At 44.3% G+C, this 17,239-nt stretch overlaps 1 protein-coding gene across 2 annotated transcripts in view; it reads right to left on the bottom strand.

Annotated features, from left to right (window-relative positions):
- The window catches only part of LOC146179023 (putative ATP-dependent RNA helicase DDX43), a 61,660-nt gene that overhangs the window by 29,683 nt on the left and 14,738 nt on the right, over positions 1-17,239 (bottom strand). For both annotated transcript variants that reach the window (XM_084578736.1, XM_084578737.1), the window contains exons 3-11: positions 16,863-17,005; positions 15,590-15,781; positions 13,834-13,947; positions 12,667-12,748; positions 11,401-11,510; positions 9,684-9,739; positions 8,741-8,859; positions 7,616-7,726; positions 937-1,078 (exon numbers count right to left, since the gene is read on the bottom strand). In XM_084578736.1, coding sequence (XP_084434862.1) covers positions 937-1,078; positions 7,616-7,726; positions 8,741-8,859; positions 9,684-9,739; positions 11,401-11,510; positions 12,667-12,748; positions 13,834-13,947; positions 15,590-15,781; positions 16,863-17,005 — 1,069 coding nt within the window. The remainder of the gene's footprint in view (positions 1-936; positions 1,079-7,615; positions 7,727-8,740; positions 8,860-9,683; positions 9,740-11,400; positions 11,511-12,666; positions 12,749-13,833; positions 13,948-15,589; positions 15,782-16,862; positions 17,006-17,239) is intronic.

The raw sequence follows: 17,239 nt of genomic DNA, 5'->3' as shown, positions 1-17,239 counted from the left end.
CCCACCACTCGGATTGAACACACTTGTCGATTTCTTTGACCTGGAACCGTATTTATATTGTATCTTTAATGACGCCAAGAATAATAATAATAATAAAATTACAGCAGCGGCCACACAACCAAGTTGTACCGGTGGTATGAGACTGCTCAAGACGTTGTGCTCCATCACGAATGTTCACAAAAAAAGAAAAAGAAAATAACAACAACAAATTAGATTGGAACCGTTGTCATTCGGAGTACCCGGCGGAGCGAGGTATAGCCGTCGTTACCGAAAATCTGAACTTGAGCGTCACCTCTCGCTCTGTTCCAGAGCGCAGCGAGAAGCAGACACCACCCGTAAAGTGAGCTTTACCACCCGTCCTGCTCCGCCGCCGCCGACCGCGCGTCACGTGACAGTATTGTTGAAGAAATGCGTTTGCGTGAGCGAATAATTGATATAATATATTTTTATTTGCTAACTTTAACAGCAACCTATTATTGTATGGGAAATAATGATTATATCTGCGTTTCCAAACGGCCAAACATGACGTAGGCGAATACTTCTAATTCCGGCCTACAGGGTCGCATGGTCGCTTCAGGAGCGCAAAAATGCTTTGATTTCAGAATGGTATTATTAAATGCAGAAGCAATATTTCGACGAGATATTTTGGAATAGGCATACCTAATGTTTACTGAAGCAAGGAAAATTGCAACTGGGCTGCTACATTTTCGTTTCACGACCCCTTTAAACTGCAAAAATTTGGTCGTACTTTCTGTTAAGAGTTCAGAGTGTGCCCCAGAAGAGTCATTTATAACTGCAACTTTGATCAAACACATCAGAGCTCAAATTCAGAGTAGCTGCTTTATAGTTGGGTCAAATCCTAGTGGGTCCCAACTCAGCGACCAGCCCAAAAATGCGCACTCAAAAAACATTAGCTTTAACTACCGTGGAACTGACCAGAAATGTGACGTAATTGAGGTCAATGATGCTATTCATGACCAGATCGTTAAGGCGGCCCGGGGTGGCGATGACAATCTCCACACCAAGGTTGACTGTCTGGATCTGCTCCCGCCGACTGCCGCCTCCGTAGATGCACACGCTGCAAAGAAGAATGCCACCAGCATTACAAGGCCGCTTCCCACCAAAACCATTATGCACGAAACGCACAGAAAGGTCACCTTTCTCTCCCCAAATGGCAGCAAAAAAGAAATGCAGAATTACAGCCTGAGTAAATCACAAGACTAACATCAAGCGAGTCCACATCGGTGATAGCCCACTGTACCTTTAGTGGCACCTTTAGTGTACCTTTAGTGCCTGCAGAAAGCTGGCACCAACTCCTTACCAAGCCAGACAGGAACACACAACTTTCACTCATTTCGTGGGCCCAGGATGTCGCCCCCACCTGGGGGCCACACAGGACCCATCTGCCCTAATTCACAACATCTGGGGCAAATAAAGTTGTCTCTCTCTCTCTCTCTCTCTCTCTCTCTCTCTCGAGTCTCAAAGCTTTCGCTGTTTGCAATTACATATGCAAAAGTAGCTGCGGATATGCATGCAATGTGTAGATAAAGTATGAAGAAAACTGCCATTCCACACAGTGCAATAAGCACGACAGATCAGTGAGGAGATAGAAGGGCAACTTCAGCGCAACAATTGCAAGAAAAAGAAATTGAACGTAGTGAATACGGGACCGCGAAACAGTTTGCAAATTCAATAATTTAGCATTTGAAGCACGGCAACAAATAAGGTTACCTGCAGGTTACTAGGCATGCACTTTCTGCAATGATGTGCCACTCAAGCATGAAAGGCATAACCATGTTACCAGTGCACAATACACACAGCAATCTTTCAGTACCAATTAAGGCACAGTTAGGCTTCGCAAGGCCTTTGACAACAAGGCACGCCAAGAAATCTGAAGAGAGATTGTGGTAGCATTTAGACAACTAGGTCCGTTTCTCTGCCTGGCATACCAGAACAGTGACACACATACATACTTAGCGCTTGTGCTTTCAAATTCCTCTGAAGTTTCCGTGAGTGGCTGCTCATTAAATCGTAGAAAGTTAATTTCAGCCTCAAGGCAAAAGTATATACAGCACATCTCGCAATGGCAGAGGCAGGTACAGCATCCACAAGTGGAGCAAATGGAGCGAAAGGTTCTCAAGAGTGCTAAAATTGGGCCTAGTTGGTTACACTTGCTGCTTTCAATGCGCTAAATGGTTATTAAGGTAAGTGCACGGTACTTTTGTGCGCAGAAATGCCTTTGCCAACTGATTGTACAAACAGCAACGTGCCATGCACTAAGAAAACCCTTGCAGTACGCAATATGGTTCGCATGGTGTCTGCAAAAATCTGTCGCAGCTCACAACTCATAATTAGGTGGCACGTTGCCAGGGCAAGCAAGCATGTCACATTTGCGCCATTCCAATGTCTCCATTTCTACTTCAGCAGGGCAGTAGAAGGAATCAGAATCATCAGATCAGCCGAGCTGGAGCAACAAGGATGCGTCATTCTTGAAACAATTGACCCCGGTGTGGCATTATAATAAACAAGGCCTCGTTTTACAGTCTAGAGCCATGATTTCATGAAGGGTATACTGGCGCTACAGCGCTCTCAAAATGGAGTCATTCAATTTACCCTCTGTGTGCTGGTCTACACCAGATGCTGGCTTCCCTGCGTAGCAGCGGTGTAGAAGAGAAAGTGACACTGCCATAGCGAAGGCTGCCACCAATCGCATGACGTTCCTCCCGTCATGCAGTTCACATTTAAGGGGGGACACTGGTCTTAAAGCTATTTTCCTTAAATCTGAGCCAATTAAAATGAAATTGCACCATCTTGCTCAGTTTTTTGTGCAGATTTCAAATATGCCTTTATTTTTTTTTTCACATTAATTAGCACCGATGTTAGGCAATATTAATTAGTCATTAATTAATACCTCACTAGAGAGAGAATGGCAAAGTAAAAATTAAATTTTTATGCGTGGCTACATAGTCTAATCAGTAGAGAATGCAATGTTCAAGGCAGTTTTTCCATTTTATCTATCTGTGTAATTTAATGGAACACTGAACATCTACATTCAAGATGTGCTTGTGAAGCATTCAAAAGTTTGCATAATCATTAATTTTTGAAGCCCGATAGAGTAATTCTGCCTTGAACATTGCTACACCTGCACCTTCAGCTTCCTTTAGCAAAAAAAATTACACCTCTATCTGCTCTAGATGCAGAGATATCAATGTCCCAAACCTGATGGGCATCCAAAATTAGCAATTTGAGAAAAATGAGAAAAACCCAAATGGGCCACAATTTAGGGGGGACGTGTCTCGAGCAAAATTTTCTTAATATTTGTCCTGTCAGTATGAAATATGCAGGGTTTATGTAAATTCTTGTGCTGGTTTCAAATATGTTGTTAGTTTTCTTCTACATAAATTTGCTGAGTAGTTACAGCAACTTTGCTGTTCCAGACTTGCGGGAAGCTTGTAAAAATATCTACTGAAGGGAAATTGCTAAAATGCACACGGATCTGTTCCTGAATGTCTAAGGAACACAATAAATCAAGTTTTGTGCTCCTGCCTTACTACAAGCCAAAGTTATGGAAGTTTTAAGTTTCAGCTTCACAAGTGCAACCACCCCCTTTCTACATCTTCTTATATTTAAAAATTTTTCATGCAGTTGAGACCTTGTATAATAGCTTTATTGTGTTCCTTTAACACTCACGAGCCAGTAAAAAAAAAATATCATTGCAATCTAACGAGTAGGAGAGCCACAATGCCACCCGCAAAATAGAAGGGTAGGCAAAATTTTCATTTTGAGAAAAATGGAAAAAAACGAATTGCAATGTCAAACACTAATTTAATCAAACAAAAACTGTAGAAATGCAGGCCACTGTGGCCTAGAAGGCGCTCCTGGACAGTAATCTGCATTGGGTTTGCCCTTCTGCTTTCGTTTTGCTGCAGTCTGAAAAGCTGCAGAGGAAGCACGCTTCCTCTCTGCTCTCAGACATTCACTGGTGCAATGCACACGTTTACAATTTAAAATGGCTATAAACCTCCAGGAATGTATTCTCTTTGCTTTCCAACGTCCAAGTGTCGCCTCTTTCATTTTGATTTGCAGTTGCAGCACATTCTGTTGTCACTTTTTTTTTTTTTTTTTTTTTTTTTTACGTACGTCGTTTTGTTACGTCCTCGCATCAAGACCATGGTGAGGAACGTTTATTGCGGAAAAGAAATGTAATTTGGAGCTGTTTGCTGCTTCCCAGTGCTTTGCATTGCACTGGAAGCAAGTGAATTCCCTAAGGACTATGAACGAGGTCCGATCGGCGCAAACGCGCGGCGAGCTCTACGAAGACGACGTGTCCCGCAGTTTACGCATTGGAGAATAAGTTTGACGGCGATTCCTTATCCCCGTTCACTTTTCTAAATGCCAATATCGCCGCCGTATGTTTTACGCTTCGCCAATCTCGGCAAACTGTTTAGATCTGACGATCGTGAACTCCGCATCGCCAAGCGGACTGTCCGCTGTGCTGCCGTCATCGTTACGAACACAATCCGTCTACCGCTTCGTTGCTGGAGTTGGCATGAGTTCAAGCTTTTCCTGTTTTGAGCTTAGCTTTCTGCTCATCTGCGGCCTGCGTTATCACTGTCGCGGCGGGTGCGACCGCTGGCAGTAGCAGTCCCCCGTGCTGGGGAACACGCTAGGCCTACTTCAGGCTCATACACACGATCGTTCGGCGCACGATTTTCGTCGGCCTGAGCGCGCACAGCCGGGGCAGGGCATCACTTGAGATGATTATTCAACTATTTTTTTCACTTTTTTCACAAATTCTTGCCATAAACGCACCTCGCGGTTCGGAACCAAGCGCGGCCGGCGTCACGTCTCCGCCATCTCCCCGCGGCTCGGGCGCGCCGAGCAGACGCCGTCAGCCAGCTTCACCAATGCGGGGACGCCTTATCGTCACGTGCACCCCGAAAGCCAATGGGATTGCAAATGCCACGTTTTCTTTTTTGCTATTTTTTATGCGACCAATGGGCGAATGTAAACAGCAGAGGCGGCAATTTGAAGACGAAAGGCGGCTCTTTCGAATGAGACCAAGATGGCTACGGTGCCGCGCACAAAATGGGAGCTACGCCTCGCGGAAAATGGTTGTTTCGGGGGTCGTTTTCGGCCCAAATTTGGGCGACATCGTTATATAAATTGGCATTGTGACTAAAATACCGACCCTAGAGATGAAAAACTTAGCAGATAGGTAGATAAAGAGCTACTGATTTCGCAAATCACATTTTCTAAAAAGTGATTTTTTCGCGATTTTTTCGTCCGAAAGACCCGTGTCCCCCCTTAAGAGAGCCTTCATGTTGCTAGTGCAGCCATAAGTGCTAAAGGCCACACCCGACACAGCTCTGTGTGCGAAAAGTGATCATGTAAGGCCCTTTAGAAGAAGTGCCACTTGCAGGGCCGCAGTGAGCGTTTAAATTGCCAGAGGTTTCCTTTATGGAAGGTTCATAAATGTGCTCCTTAATGCCACACTTTCACACTTGGTTTGAAGGAAATTATTTCTTTCCCTTCAAAAAGTGTGGCATTATACAGTACAACCTCGATAATTCAAACTCGGTTAATTCGAAATCCCGGATAATTCGAAGGTTTTCCTTTCCCTTCAAAAAGTGTGGCATTATACAGTACAACCTCGATAATTCAAACTCGGTTAATTCGAAATCCCGGATAATTCGAAGGTTTTCTGCGGTCCCGTATTTTCCAATGTAAATTTGGCCGGATAATTCCAACAGGCGGCCTGCGCCAGCCCGGTTAATTCGAAAATTTGGACTGCTATGCGGCAATGCCTGATCCATGTTTCGCCGCAAACCCGGCGAAACGACGGCCCTACGGCGCCGCGAGGCAAAGCCACATAGTAATGGTGATGATTTATAGGCGAAGCGCCCCAGCCGGAGCACTCTCTGCACAAAAATCGGTCCACAGTGCGCCTTGCGCACCGCCGAAACACGCGCCTGCAGAGGAGAAGACGTGCTTCACTGCAACACGGCGGGCATACCGGTTTTTATCACGTGACCTCGCCCCCACTCCATCCATTGGTGTGCTTTGCCCACTCTTCCCCCGTGCCTCCGACGCTGCAAGTGCGCCACCACCACCGCCGCGCCGGTCTCGCCTGCGCCATTTCTTTGTGTTGTGCACTGTGGTTAGGGGTCGGCTACTGTGCCGTTTTTTTGGGCGGGACTGTGCAGAAGTGCTAGCTTTGTGACCGTAGCAGTGCAGAAATGCCAAAGTACAAGACTTTAACGCTGCAGCAGAAGTTCTGCTTGATCCAGGAAGCAGGCAAGAGCGCTTCCTGGATCACCTGCTCAAGTGCATGCTCCTTTGCTACGACAATGGCAAGGAGTACTCCATCGACCTCCTCGGAGCCATATGCCTCATGGTGTACGCTTGGAGACAAGTGCAGCCCACATTGATCAGGCGGTGTTTTGAACATGCTGGTTTTTCCAGTGAAAGCACTGTTGATGCCAATGCAGACCACCCATGTACTACTACTCTTGACGAAGAAGGAGCAGAGTATTGCGACCGCATCAATGCGCTCTGCGCAGAGGATGAGTCCAACGCAGTCGGCTTCGCCGAGTATATCAACATTGAGAGCGAAGAGCAGACTGGCTACTCTGACTTGGAGAATGAGATCACTGCTGGTACGAACATGCGCAATGACAGCGACGATAACGACGACGACACGGACGAGCCGCCCCGAGCACCTGCTCTTGGTGAAGTTATCGGATCGCTGAACGTTATCCGCAGTTTTGTTGAGTGCTGCAGTGGAAGTTCAGAGATGTTTCGTCTATTTGACCAACTCGAGAGCATGACCTTAGGAGCCGCAAACTACCGGACGCGGCAAACCAGCATCTCTGATTACTTTCAGTAGTAATTCAAAATATGCCGAATAAAGGTAACACGTTCCTGCAACGAATTTTTTTGCCTAAGTCTTATTTCTTGGTGTGTTCGGTTAATTCGAAAACCCGCTTAATTCGAAGATTTCTCGCGGTCCCGATGACTTCGAATTAACGAGGTTGTACTGTAATTCAAAATTATAATCCGATATATCCAGGAACAACTTTAGTGTAGCAAACTTGGTATAATGTTTAGGGAAATCCCATAACCTGGTAGAATTTGTAATGTGGGAGGAGTACATAACTGCCCATTAACCTGCCCCCAAATGCAGCCATATGGCCACAAATGAAAGCTATACAACTTTCTCATGAAATCTTTAGCTGTTCACCATGGAGAAAAGGGGGGGGAGGAGGGGGTAATTTCTGCTATTTTTTTTTTTTTTTTAATAATCAATTTGCTGTCAACGAGAAGCATCATAGTGGCAGACCCCAGAACTTCCAAACATCCGTGGACCTTTAATTAAATGCACTGACATAGCATAAAGCACATGCATTTCTGCATACCACCTCCACCGAGATGTGGCCATCATGGCCGGGTGTCTCCAAGCTCAGCAACCAAATCCAAAAGCTGCTGAGCTACCACCACATTCGCCCGTTCTGCTACTCGGTAAAGTTAGAACATCCAGGAGCCTCCGCCAGCAACGAACTAATGGCAGTGTTACAAACAAGAAGAAAAGAAAAAGTCAGCCACAGCAACGCACCATTTGATCCCACGGTAATTGTACTTCTTGGCCTCGCGCTCAATCTGCTGGGCAAGCTCACGGGTCGGGGCAAGCACCAGGCACGATGGTCCCGTTCGCTCCTCCCTCGGCCTACACCACAAAGAGAATACTTGCTGTACGGTACCTAATAGTACATGAACAAGGCATGCGCAAGAGCGCCCGACACGTGCTAATATATAAACATGTCAACAAACATGACAAACCATGCACAGAAAGGCAGCAAGGTCACTAGAGGTTGTATAGAGTTCTAAAGACAAATACACCACATACACCTGCGCGCAAAAATGGAGAGGTCATGCGAACTGCTACGAACTGTTTTTCTAAAAAGATGGGCCTGGCAAACTTGCTTGAGCAAAATGGTAAGTATGCATTTAAGTAGGTACCCTATGCATATCTCAGAAATAACCACATCACTGTCAGAATAAAATTAGCACGCGGTTTTGTGAAAGCGCGTAGTCTCTCCACTTTTACCCGGGGTGCAGGATTTGATCCGGCATCCTTGGGGGCAGTAGCCAAATGCCCTGGCCGCTGCGCAGCACCGGCGTGGTCGAAGAAGGCATGAAATATTTGCCCCAAGTACATTAAGTTTTTAAGAAGAAATGTTCTATCGCGCATTACAATTGCACACTAGATATAAAAATGTTAAGGACACCAAACATTCAATATTAAAATCATTTAATGCATGAAATGTGTGCGCTGATCATCCTCTTTCAAAATTGCACACTCCAACTCAACACCCAACCAGTACATGAAGCATGGGCCACAACTACTATTACAAGAAAAAGCACCAACCCAATTGCAACCACGTAAAAAAAAAAAAAGAAAAAACTGCACTTTAGTATCCATGTTAATACCAAGCTTTTAATTCAAAAATGGCGAGTTTTCGTACCTTTGTGCCGTTGATATTGAGCCCATTTTGCTTGGGTTTATTAGCCGATTTCTTTGCGGAAATTTGTGCACATATTTTTAAAGGTAATATCAGATAAACCAAATGAATTTTCGCACCCAACTGTACTTCGTTATAATGAGGTTTGACCCTACTCCTTTTTGCACACATGTTCAGCGCATTTTCCCCTTCCAGTGCATTTGGTACTAGCAACTCACACAGGCTGGCTGTCGATGTGGATCATGGCAGGCAAGAGGAATGCCAGGGTCTTGCCCGTGCCCGTCTGCGCAATGCCGATGAGGTCCCTACCCTGTAGTAATATCGGCCAGGCCTGGCTCTGCACAGGAAAAAGAAGCCGAAGGGAATCAAACGCTTCACGGTGGCCAAGCACAGCCGTAATCCTCCACAAAAGCACAAGCAGGTGTCCTAGAAGCAGTGACACAGCTTGAACACAGTATGTTCAGTTGCAAGAAGTCCAAGAATTTTGGAGCAATTTTTTTTTCTTTCATAAAACAACAAGACATGTTTATGGTCTACTACAATTAGCAATTTACAGCAGAACCCCACTATAGTAAAGTGACACTGAAGTTTCATTTCTTCCACAGACAACTGCACATTTTACCCCTTTACAGTAAAAATGTTTTTGATAAAAAAACTGCTACAGTAAAGTGCATGTGACCGCGGCGACATAATTTCCACGAAATGACTTCTTTTTTTTTTTTTTTAAGAGGCTTTACCACAAGGCTTACCAGCACTAAGGAGAAGCCAACTTTATGTAGGCCTTGGTAAAGTCACTGGAACTGGGAAAGTACCGCATCCGTTTTCTCTCCGCCGCCGTGCCAAGCCGCGCCTCTGACTGGTTCCCCGCGGTCACGCGCAGCCATAAATGTTCCATCGGCCTCCCGGGTGCCAGTAATGCAAGTAGGGAGACTACTTGCGCGGCATGCTCCAGAATGTGAATTCTCGCTCTTAGCCTTTTGCAAAGACAAAGAAAGGGACTGCAAATGCACGCTGCGCTTTAGCGTTCACCAATCGCCAGGAATCTGGGGAGGCCTTTCTTACCATTCGAAGCGGTACGAATGACAGCGAACGACCTGCTATTTTGACTACATAGGATAAAGCGGAATAAACGCTACATGCAGGCACTGGAGGAGTTCTCACTTGAATAGGAGATGGCTTCACAAACTGGTTCTTGTAGATTTCATCCAAGATTTCAGCTGAGAGTAAAAACAAAAAAGAGCAGGAGTTATACTTCTAGCACTGTTGATGATAGGTGGGGACACATAAAGCTGACGGACACAATATCAAGCCACATTAAAAGCAAATTAGGTTAAAGCCCCACTACTTAAATTTTTTGTTTAGTTATTTTATTACCTCATTCTTTCGAAGTCACTGCAAGTACATAAAATATTCTGATTAAACCAGATTTATTAATTACACAACCACAGTAACAAAACGGGACCCAAGCGAAAAAATCTGCTGCAGAAGCAGGGTACATAACTTTTGCGATGACCATATATCACTGCTTGCCAGTAGGCTAATAGGAATAGACCTTCAGCTCGTGACCCTTTCTATACTCCGTTTCGCACATAGCAGTCAACGCAGCCAAGACTGCGGAACCTGTCCGCACTCCTCGTCCGTATCGTAATGTAGTGCGTAAAAATAAGAATAGTAATGAATTCAAAACCAAAGTAACTGTTGGTCAACATTGTACAGTAGAATGAGGCAAAAGATGCTGGGGTGCACTTTGGACCACTAAAGTGCGATGAAGCTAAAGCCCCCAGGTTCAGCCCGTTCCTACGTTAGCACATGTACATTTGATCACCGATGTATCAAATGACCATATGTCGAAATTTTGAATGCAGCAACCAAAACATTTCGTTATCCAGGAATATATTAACCGGGAGAAAAACAGTGCAACTCCATGGGAGATTTTTTCAATGCCCACGATTTTTGAGCATGTGAACTGGGAAATTGCATGAAACAGAACGCACTGACCAGGTTCTACTGTAGACACTGTCATGACTGTCATACGCAGCCCAGGTAGGGAGGAGTGCTGAGCCTAAGCATGCATTACCGCTTCTGTCTGGTTGTACCGAGGAAAAGCACAGGCGGCAGATTACACTAAGCCCCTGCTACAGGAAGTAATGTCGCAAGTAATGCACTAAAGTTCACAAGGCACAAACAATGTACACTTCAAAAGGTGTTTTTTTATTTTAGTTTTTAAAAAAAGGTCTAGTTATTTGAGCACGAAATCAGAAATTTTCTAAGGAAGGAACGAGGTAACAATTGCAGAGTTTGTCCAGTTGACAAGCGTCGAACAACCCATTTGTCATTTTTTTTTATTTGCAACCTCAATTCAGGTGGGTTATCCATTTTCATGCTTTTTAATAGCAAGCAGTAATCGAGAGCCACCGTGTGTACATATGCTGAAGCACCTGAAGTGCTGTAATGTGTTGAAGGAAACAAACTCCGTTTTATTTAAAAACAATATGAGCAGTGTGAGGCGGGGCTTTTTAACCTGCTCAGTGGATTTCTCTGAACCTGACTGCGACTTGTACCCTTATGTCTTCGAGTTGAACTAGTATTACCTCACGGACGTTTTTCCCCTTTTTTCCTCATCCCTTAACTACTTCATTCATTCTTAACTAATCATTCATTTAAAGAAAGGAAGCAAATTGCTGCCAAATGTTCACTGCTGAAACTCACCAAGCTGATGTTCAAGAAATAGGGTTCAGTCCCAGAATGGAACTTAATGAACACGCTACACTAATAAGCCAGTGCTCTTGCACACCAAGTAGAACACAACTCTTGAAAACACAAACATGCTTTGGAACATTTCAAACAAAATTGTTGATGCAAGAATTAATGTACTTACGATAGTTTGCGAAGGCCTGCTCAAACGTCATCACTGGGTTTGTTGCTATATCGGGAGGTGGATTTGCATCTTGCCCAAGATACTTGACGACTATATTGTTGCTTTCAAGCCTGCAATTCCAAGGAAAAGGCATGTGACATCAGCTCCACATTTCAAGCAAGCAACAAGGCCCACCAAACAAGCTGGAAGCTATAACGCTTCAGAAGCCACTATGACAGTTCAATCTGCATCACTCTGTTCATATAACGCAATCACTCTACCCACTGGTGTATCAACCTTAGCATTTAAGACATACAAATGCAATTTGCCTTCTACATTCAGTTATCAGGTCACATTTTCCAGCACCAATTCTCCAAGATGCAAGCAAAATATAACCCCACACACACACACAGTAATCACAACACTCCAAGGCAGTCAAACACAGCCCACCCCTGCTGCCCACTATAAAGTTCTGTTGCACCTCTTCCTTAGGCACATGGTCAAGAACAAAATCAGACTCCGCCTGTAACTGCTAAGATGGTAACCTCAGAATGTCCTTACGAGCGTGTCAGCAAAACTTGAACATCCAATGTGTATGCAGTCTGCGAAATTTTTACTTCTCATTTCTTGCTCTAAAATATTAAGGTGAAAGTCTTTATTGGCTCATGCTCGCGGCCACAATCGTGTCCGTCCGTAACGCTTTAGTTTGATGACGTCAGTGATGTATATCGTACCTTGAAATAAATGACACCAGTAGTGTCCCACCTCAACTAGTATGTACTAGTAATAGTTACGGCTAATTACTAACTAGTCACTGACTAACTAGTGGGACGGTGACATTAGAATCGGCCTGCCATGACATTTGAATTCACACTACCCCTACGCCACAGCAGGAGCTGTCAACTCAGGTCGCTCCTGTTATATGGGAGGGTGATATCAGAATCAGCCTGACCGAACACTTTGCATTCACGTCACCCCTAGGACACGCAGGCTTGTCCATACGACTTCGCTAAAGCGGAACTTTATATGTGGGCTGGTAACATATACGCTCTCGCGTCATACCCTTAAAGGCTGAGCTTAAGTGTCCCCAAAAATGTAGTGCACTGCACTGATAGGGCGTTATAGGGGAATAATGTAGAAGGCAAAAAAAGCCCATTCAGGTTTAACCAGAGCTAAACCACAGCTAATTTTTTTAAAGCAAGCTCAGGAAAGACAGAGAGAAAGAACAACAGGTGAATGACATACACACACAAACTAACAGTTTCAGCCTTGCCGGCATGAACTCACCTGAACGCTTCTACCTCCTCTGGAGACATGCGAGCAATGTACGGATCTTCAGAATAGAAATTCTTGATAATAGGTGGTAGGGCTGCAAGGATGTAAAAACAGAATGTGCAACTTAGCAACAAATGTGCCAGTTTTTCCAAAAGGTTGCAAAGGCATTCCGGCCTCAAACTTGTTTGCCCCAACTGGAAAATGTGTTGTGTTCTGTTTTATGGCACATAAGCAACTAAGGCTATCATGGCCAGAAGAAAAAAAGCACAGCAGGAAACTTGTGCGCTCTGAATTTCAGATAAGCCTGAACCAGTGCCAAGTTCAGCTAAATGTAACGCAAAAAAAAAAAAAAATCCTAATCTTGGATAAACTTCAAATACAGTTGCTCAAAGACAACAGACTAAAAACACTGACCAAAAACATTTTCATTATCTGCAACATTCACATCTCAATCTGCCCCCATAAACAGCAGCACCTAATAAATCAATTCTGATCACAGGTGTTCCTTTAAATACGCCTGGGTACATGATAAATGTGCCATAGGATTCCCACTGTGCTGGGCGCTCTAATAGCTTCCCAAACATTCATTCCCTTCTGCATGATAAATGCGTCGCAGAATTCCCACTGTGTTGGGCTCTAATAGCTTCCTAAATGTTTCATTCTCTTTTTTCCAGGCTGTCAATACTTATGATTGCTAGCCAAGAGGCACATAAATCACCATAAATTAGTCTTGAAATTTTGGTTAGAAGCAGTAATATATTGGAAACAAAGGGGGGCTAAAATTAGCTCTAAATAATAACACAGACATGCATGCAAGCACCAACAAGGCTAGGTGGAAATTAGCCCAGATACATCACAAGGTTAATTATAGCTAATTTACGGCCAATTTTATGAATAAATAACATATTAGAATTAATCACCAAATTAAATTGGATAACTGCACTATCTGTGTTAATGATTACGGAATTAAAACACTAACCTAATGGTTCCTCAACTTAGGGACCTCCTCCTGCATAAATACACTGCCCATAAACAACAAATCGAATTTGTTCAAAAGCATACAGCTTGGCAATAGAGAGGACAGTATACCTAGCATACACAGAACAGATCAACACACAGAAGAACAAACGCAAACACCAGCCTACCACAAAGCCACCCTTGCCCACAAAAGTTACTCACCTGCCCACCGCTTTTCGCGGTGTGCATCACTCTCAGCAATCAACCGGGCCCAGTCAATGAAAGGTAGCGGCTCATCCCCTCTGCTCGACTCCGCATCTCTCTTGCTGAACCGTGCTGCAGCAGAGGAGTCAACAAGCGCCACAATGACCAAAGGCTCACTCACATGAGAACAATCAATCTAATATGTTACAACTAAAAGGCGCACTCATTGTAAATGGCTTGGTTTGTTCGGTTTATAGGGTTTACTGTCCCAAAGCAACTCAGACTATGTATGAGAGATGCCGCAGTGAAGCACTCTGGAAATTTCAGTCACCTGGGCTTCTTTAATGTGCACTGACATCGCACAGCACGCGGGCACATTGTTTTTCACATTTAGAAGTGGCCGCCATGGCCGGGATTCAATCCCACATCTGTGGGTACAGCAGCCGAGCGCCCTAACCCCTGTGCCACCACGGCAGAGTCATTATAAACGGCGGCACACACATTAGAGCAGAGTTGAAAACAAGCCAGAACAAATTTTTCGCTTGATTGGCCTTCTCTTGAAAGACAAAATATGTTTCTGCAACGTTGCACGCTGCTCAAAAGGCTCCCACAAACTCCGTCATTCATTGCACCAGCAAAAGCAGACGCCACATCAACGGCTACCACAGGTGTAAAGAAGAGTCATGGAGAGACAACAACAAGACATTATCGCTCGTCTCCACCCACTGGAGATCCTGCAAACTTTTGTAGCTGAGAGCACAATCAAGAATTTGCTGTGCTTTGTCTGCTTATTTTGTATGATGCCCTAATGCTTACTGTTTGCCTGCTTCGCTGCACATTTGTTCCTGAGGGTAAGTAAAGTAACAAATAAACGCTGCATGGAAGTCTAGCAGGGCCCAACGTACGCAACCAGCTCACTAAGATGACATGTGGCCCGATACCTAGAGTGCACAACATGAAAGATTTAGCACAAAGGTTTGTCGACTCACCAGCAAGTTGCCGACAGGCCCTAATTAATTTCTGGTTAAGTGGTTAAAAGTTAAAATGAATCCAAAACATAAGGTGGTAGTACCACTTGTGCAGGAGCTAGAAAAGAAATGCAATAAGGTGTATGCAAACGAGATTAATCCCAGAGCCATAACACACTGCTTGTTCACTAACTAGTCACACAACCTAACCTCTTTGAGCAAGGCACGAACAGCCCACGCAATGAATTTTCCCAAGTCAAGGATTTCCCCAGAATTCCTCAATTTGCCGCCATTGGTACCTCCCTTGCCACCCTGGGACAGACTTGGACAACTCTGAGTGACGAATCTAGGCAATGCAAGTCACAATTAATGCACGACACAATTGGGTTTTGCACAGTTTTTCCGAAAGGAAATGTATCAACTAGGGGTAGAGTGAGAAGTGGGTAATTTGCCCTCAAATCTGCCACTGGTACTAGTACTGTAGCTGCCACCAGAATGGTTTGGTTTATAAGGTTTAACGTCCCAAAGCAAATCAGGCTATGTGAGACTGCATAGTGGGGGGGCTCTGGAATTTTTGACCTCCTGAGTTTCTTTAATGTGCACTGACATCACACAGCACATGGGCACCTTGCTTTTCGTTTCTGTCAAAAAGCGGCCGCCATGGCCGGGATTCAATCCCGCATCATTCCTGGGCACAGTAGTCGAGCGCCCTAACCACTATACCACAATGGCAAGGTGCTGTCACCACAATGTATTTTGTAATTTAATAAAGTGAAGAAAAAAAAAGAAATAGCACTCCAACCTACTTCCGGTTCCCTGCGGATAGATGAGCTCCTCGATAAGCTGCTGTGCCTTGTGGCGGGCTTCATCAGAGCCTGAAAGCTCAATTTTGGCTTCTTTTGAGCTATTGTAGCCGCCATCGTCGTCGTCATCCTTTAAGACCTTGATGCGTGCTCCGCTGGTATCCTGAAGCTCCCGTATCTTGGAGCCACCCTTACCTGTAATCAGACGTAACAGAGTGCTTACCTTATTTCTAAAGTTCAGAAAACACCACAGAAAACAGACTTCCCAATATGTGACCCTCCTTACCAAAGTGAACGATAGTTGTGACATTTCGTAGCCAATGTGCAAAATGTACTGGCAGATAGATGATCTGGTTCATAACAATTTCAAAATAGTCAACAGGTTTTCAACGCTAACAAAAGTAGGAGGAAATATTTATTTTCTTAATATTCTAATCACAAGGCAACTGAATAAGAACTCATTTCAGACAGAAGATAATTTGACAAACAGCAATTTCAGATGTAGCCATGGCCTAAAGGTAGAGGACCTGCCTCGTGTGCAAAAGAATTGCAGCTTGTCCCAAAGCGTCATTGGCTGTAAGGAACGCCGTCGCACATTGACAAGTCACACCACAGTGCGCACTGCAATATTGTGAGTCTTTTCCCTGCACAGGGGGCCAAGAAAAGTGAACATCAAAGACCAGGTGCTGGACTCAATGGGAATGACGAAATTTCAGACTGGCAGTTATTTTTTTTTTAACGTCATAACATGTTATTTGCCTTCTGGTTTTATAGTTTGGAAGCACTGAGTGTGGTCACACTGCATAAAAGAATTTTCAGTTGAAACAAAATAAAACCAACGGAAAGCGGGTGCCTGCGCTTATTGTTCTGACCCCTATGCTTTGTCTTTCTGCAATGAAAATAATGTGCACCAAACCATGGCAGAGAAAAGACCATTTCTTTAGTACACAAGATATTACTGCAACCATCTCCTTCTAATTGTATAACAGTAACATTTACCAAATATTTCTATATATACATTATTATTTATACCTCTACCAACCCCTCATGCAATACCCCCTGATTGGCAGCCTTTAAGGTAATAATGTGATGATAATGTGGATTGCTGCTTTTTGCAAGATTCTACACTGTAACCTCTGATCACCGACAACAAAAGCAAAGCTGTGAAAAAGAAAATCTGAGCAAGTCTTCACGCCTATTTTCCATCAGATCTCCATCTGGTTATGAGGACACACTGAAAATATGCCAAGCCCTCATACCAGCAGCACAGACTCACCAATGATCTTGCCAACATCTTTGGGGGGCACGACCATCGTCTCTGTATTAGCACCTGCGTCTGGCCCGTTCCTCCAATTCCCTACACCGTCTGAGCGTTGAGCACGGCTATCCGTGCAAAATCGGCCTCGCCCCCTAGCAGGTCTAAAATGAAATGAGAAGAAATAACAGAATTAAAGCAGTCATCTATTTATCACCTCTCTCATTTCAACAAGAGTGCACATTCTTATCATAAATTGCCAATTATTACAGCCTACTTGTGTACAGACCTCTAATGACGGGTTTTGATAATATGTACTGCCCGCAATCAACTAATACCACTTAATGTAACAGTGTCACAAACCGAGCTATACACAAAGAACTCAAACCAGGTAGACA

Source organism: Amblyomma maculatum, chromosome 9 (genome assembly GCF_055883805.1).
Source record: "Amblyomma maculatum isolate TAMU_Amacu chromosome 9, ASM5588380v1, whole genome shotgun sequence".
Taxonomy (NCBI): Eukaryota; Metazoa; Arthropoda; class Arachnida; order Ixodida; family Ixodidae; genus Amblyomma; species Amblyomma maculatum.
The sequence above is the reverse complement of the archived record's forward strand: the minus strand, read 5'-3'. Positions and strand labels throughout refer to the sequence as shown.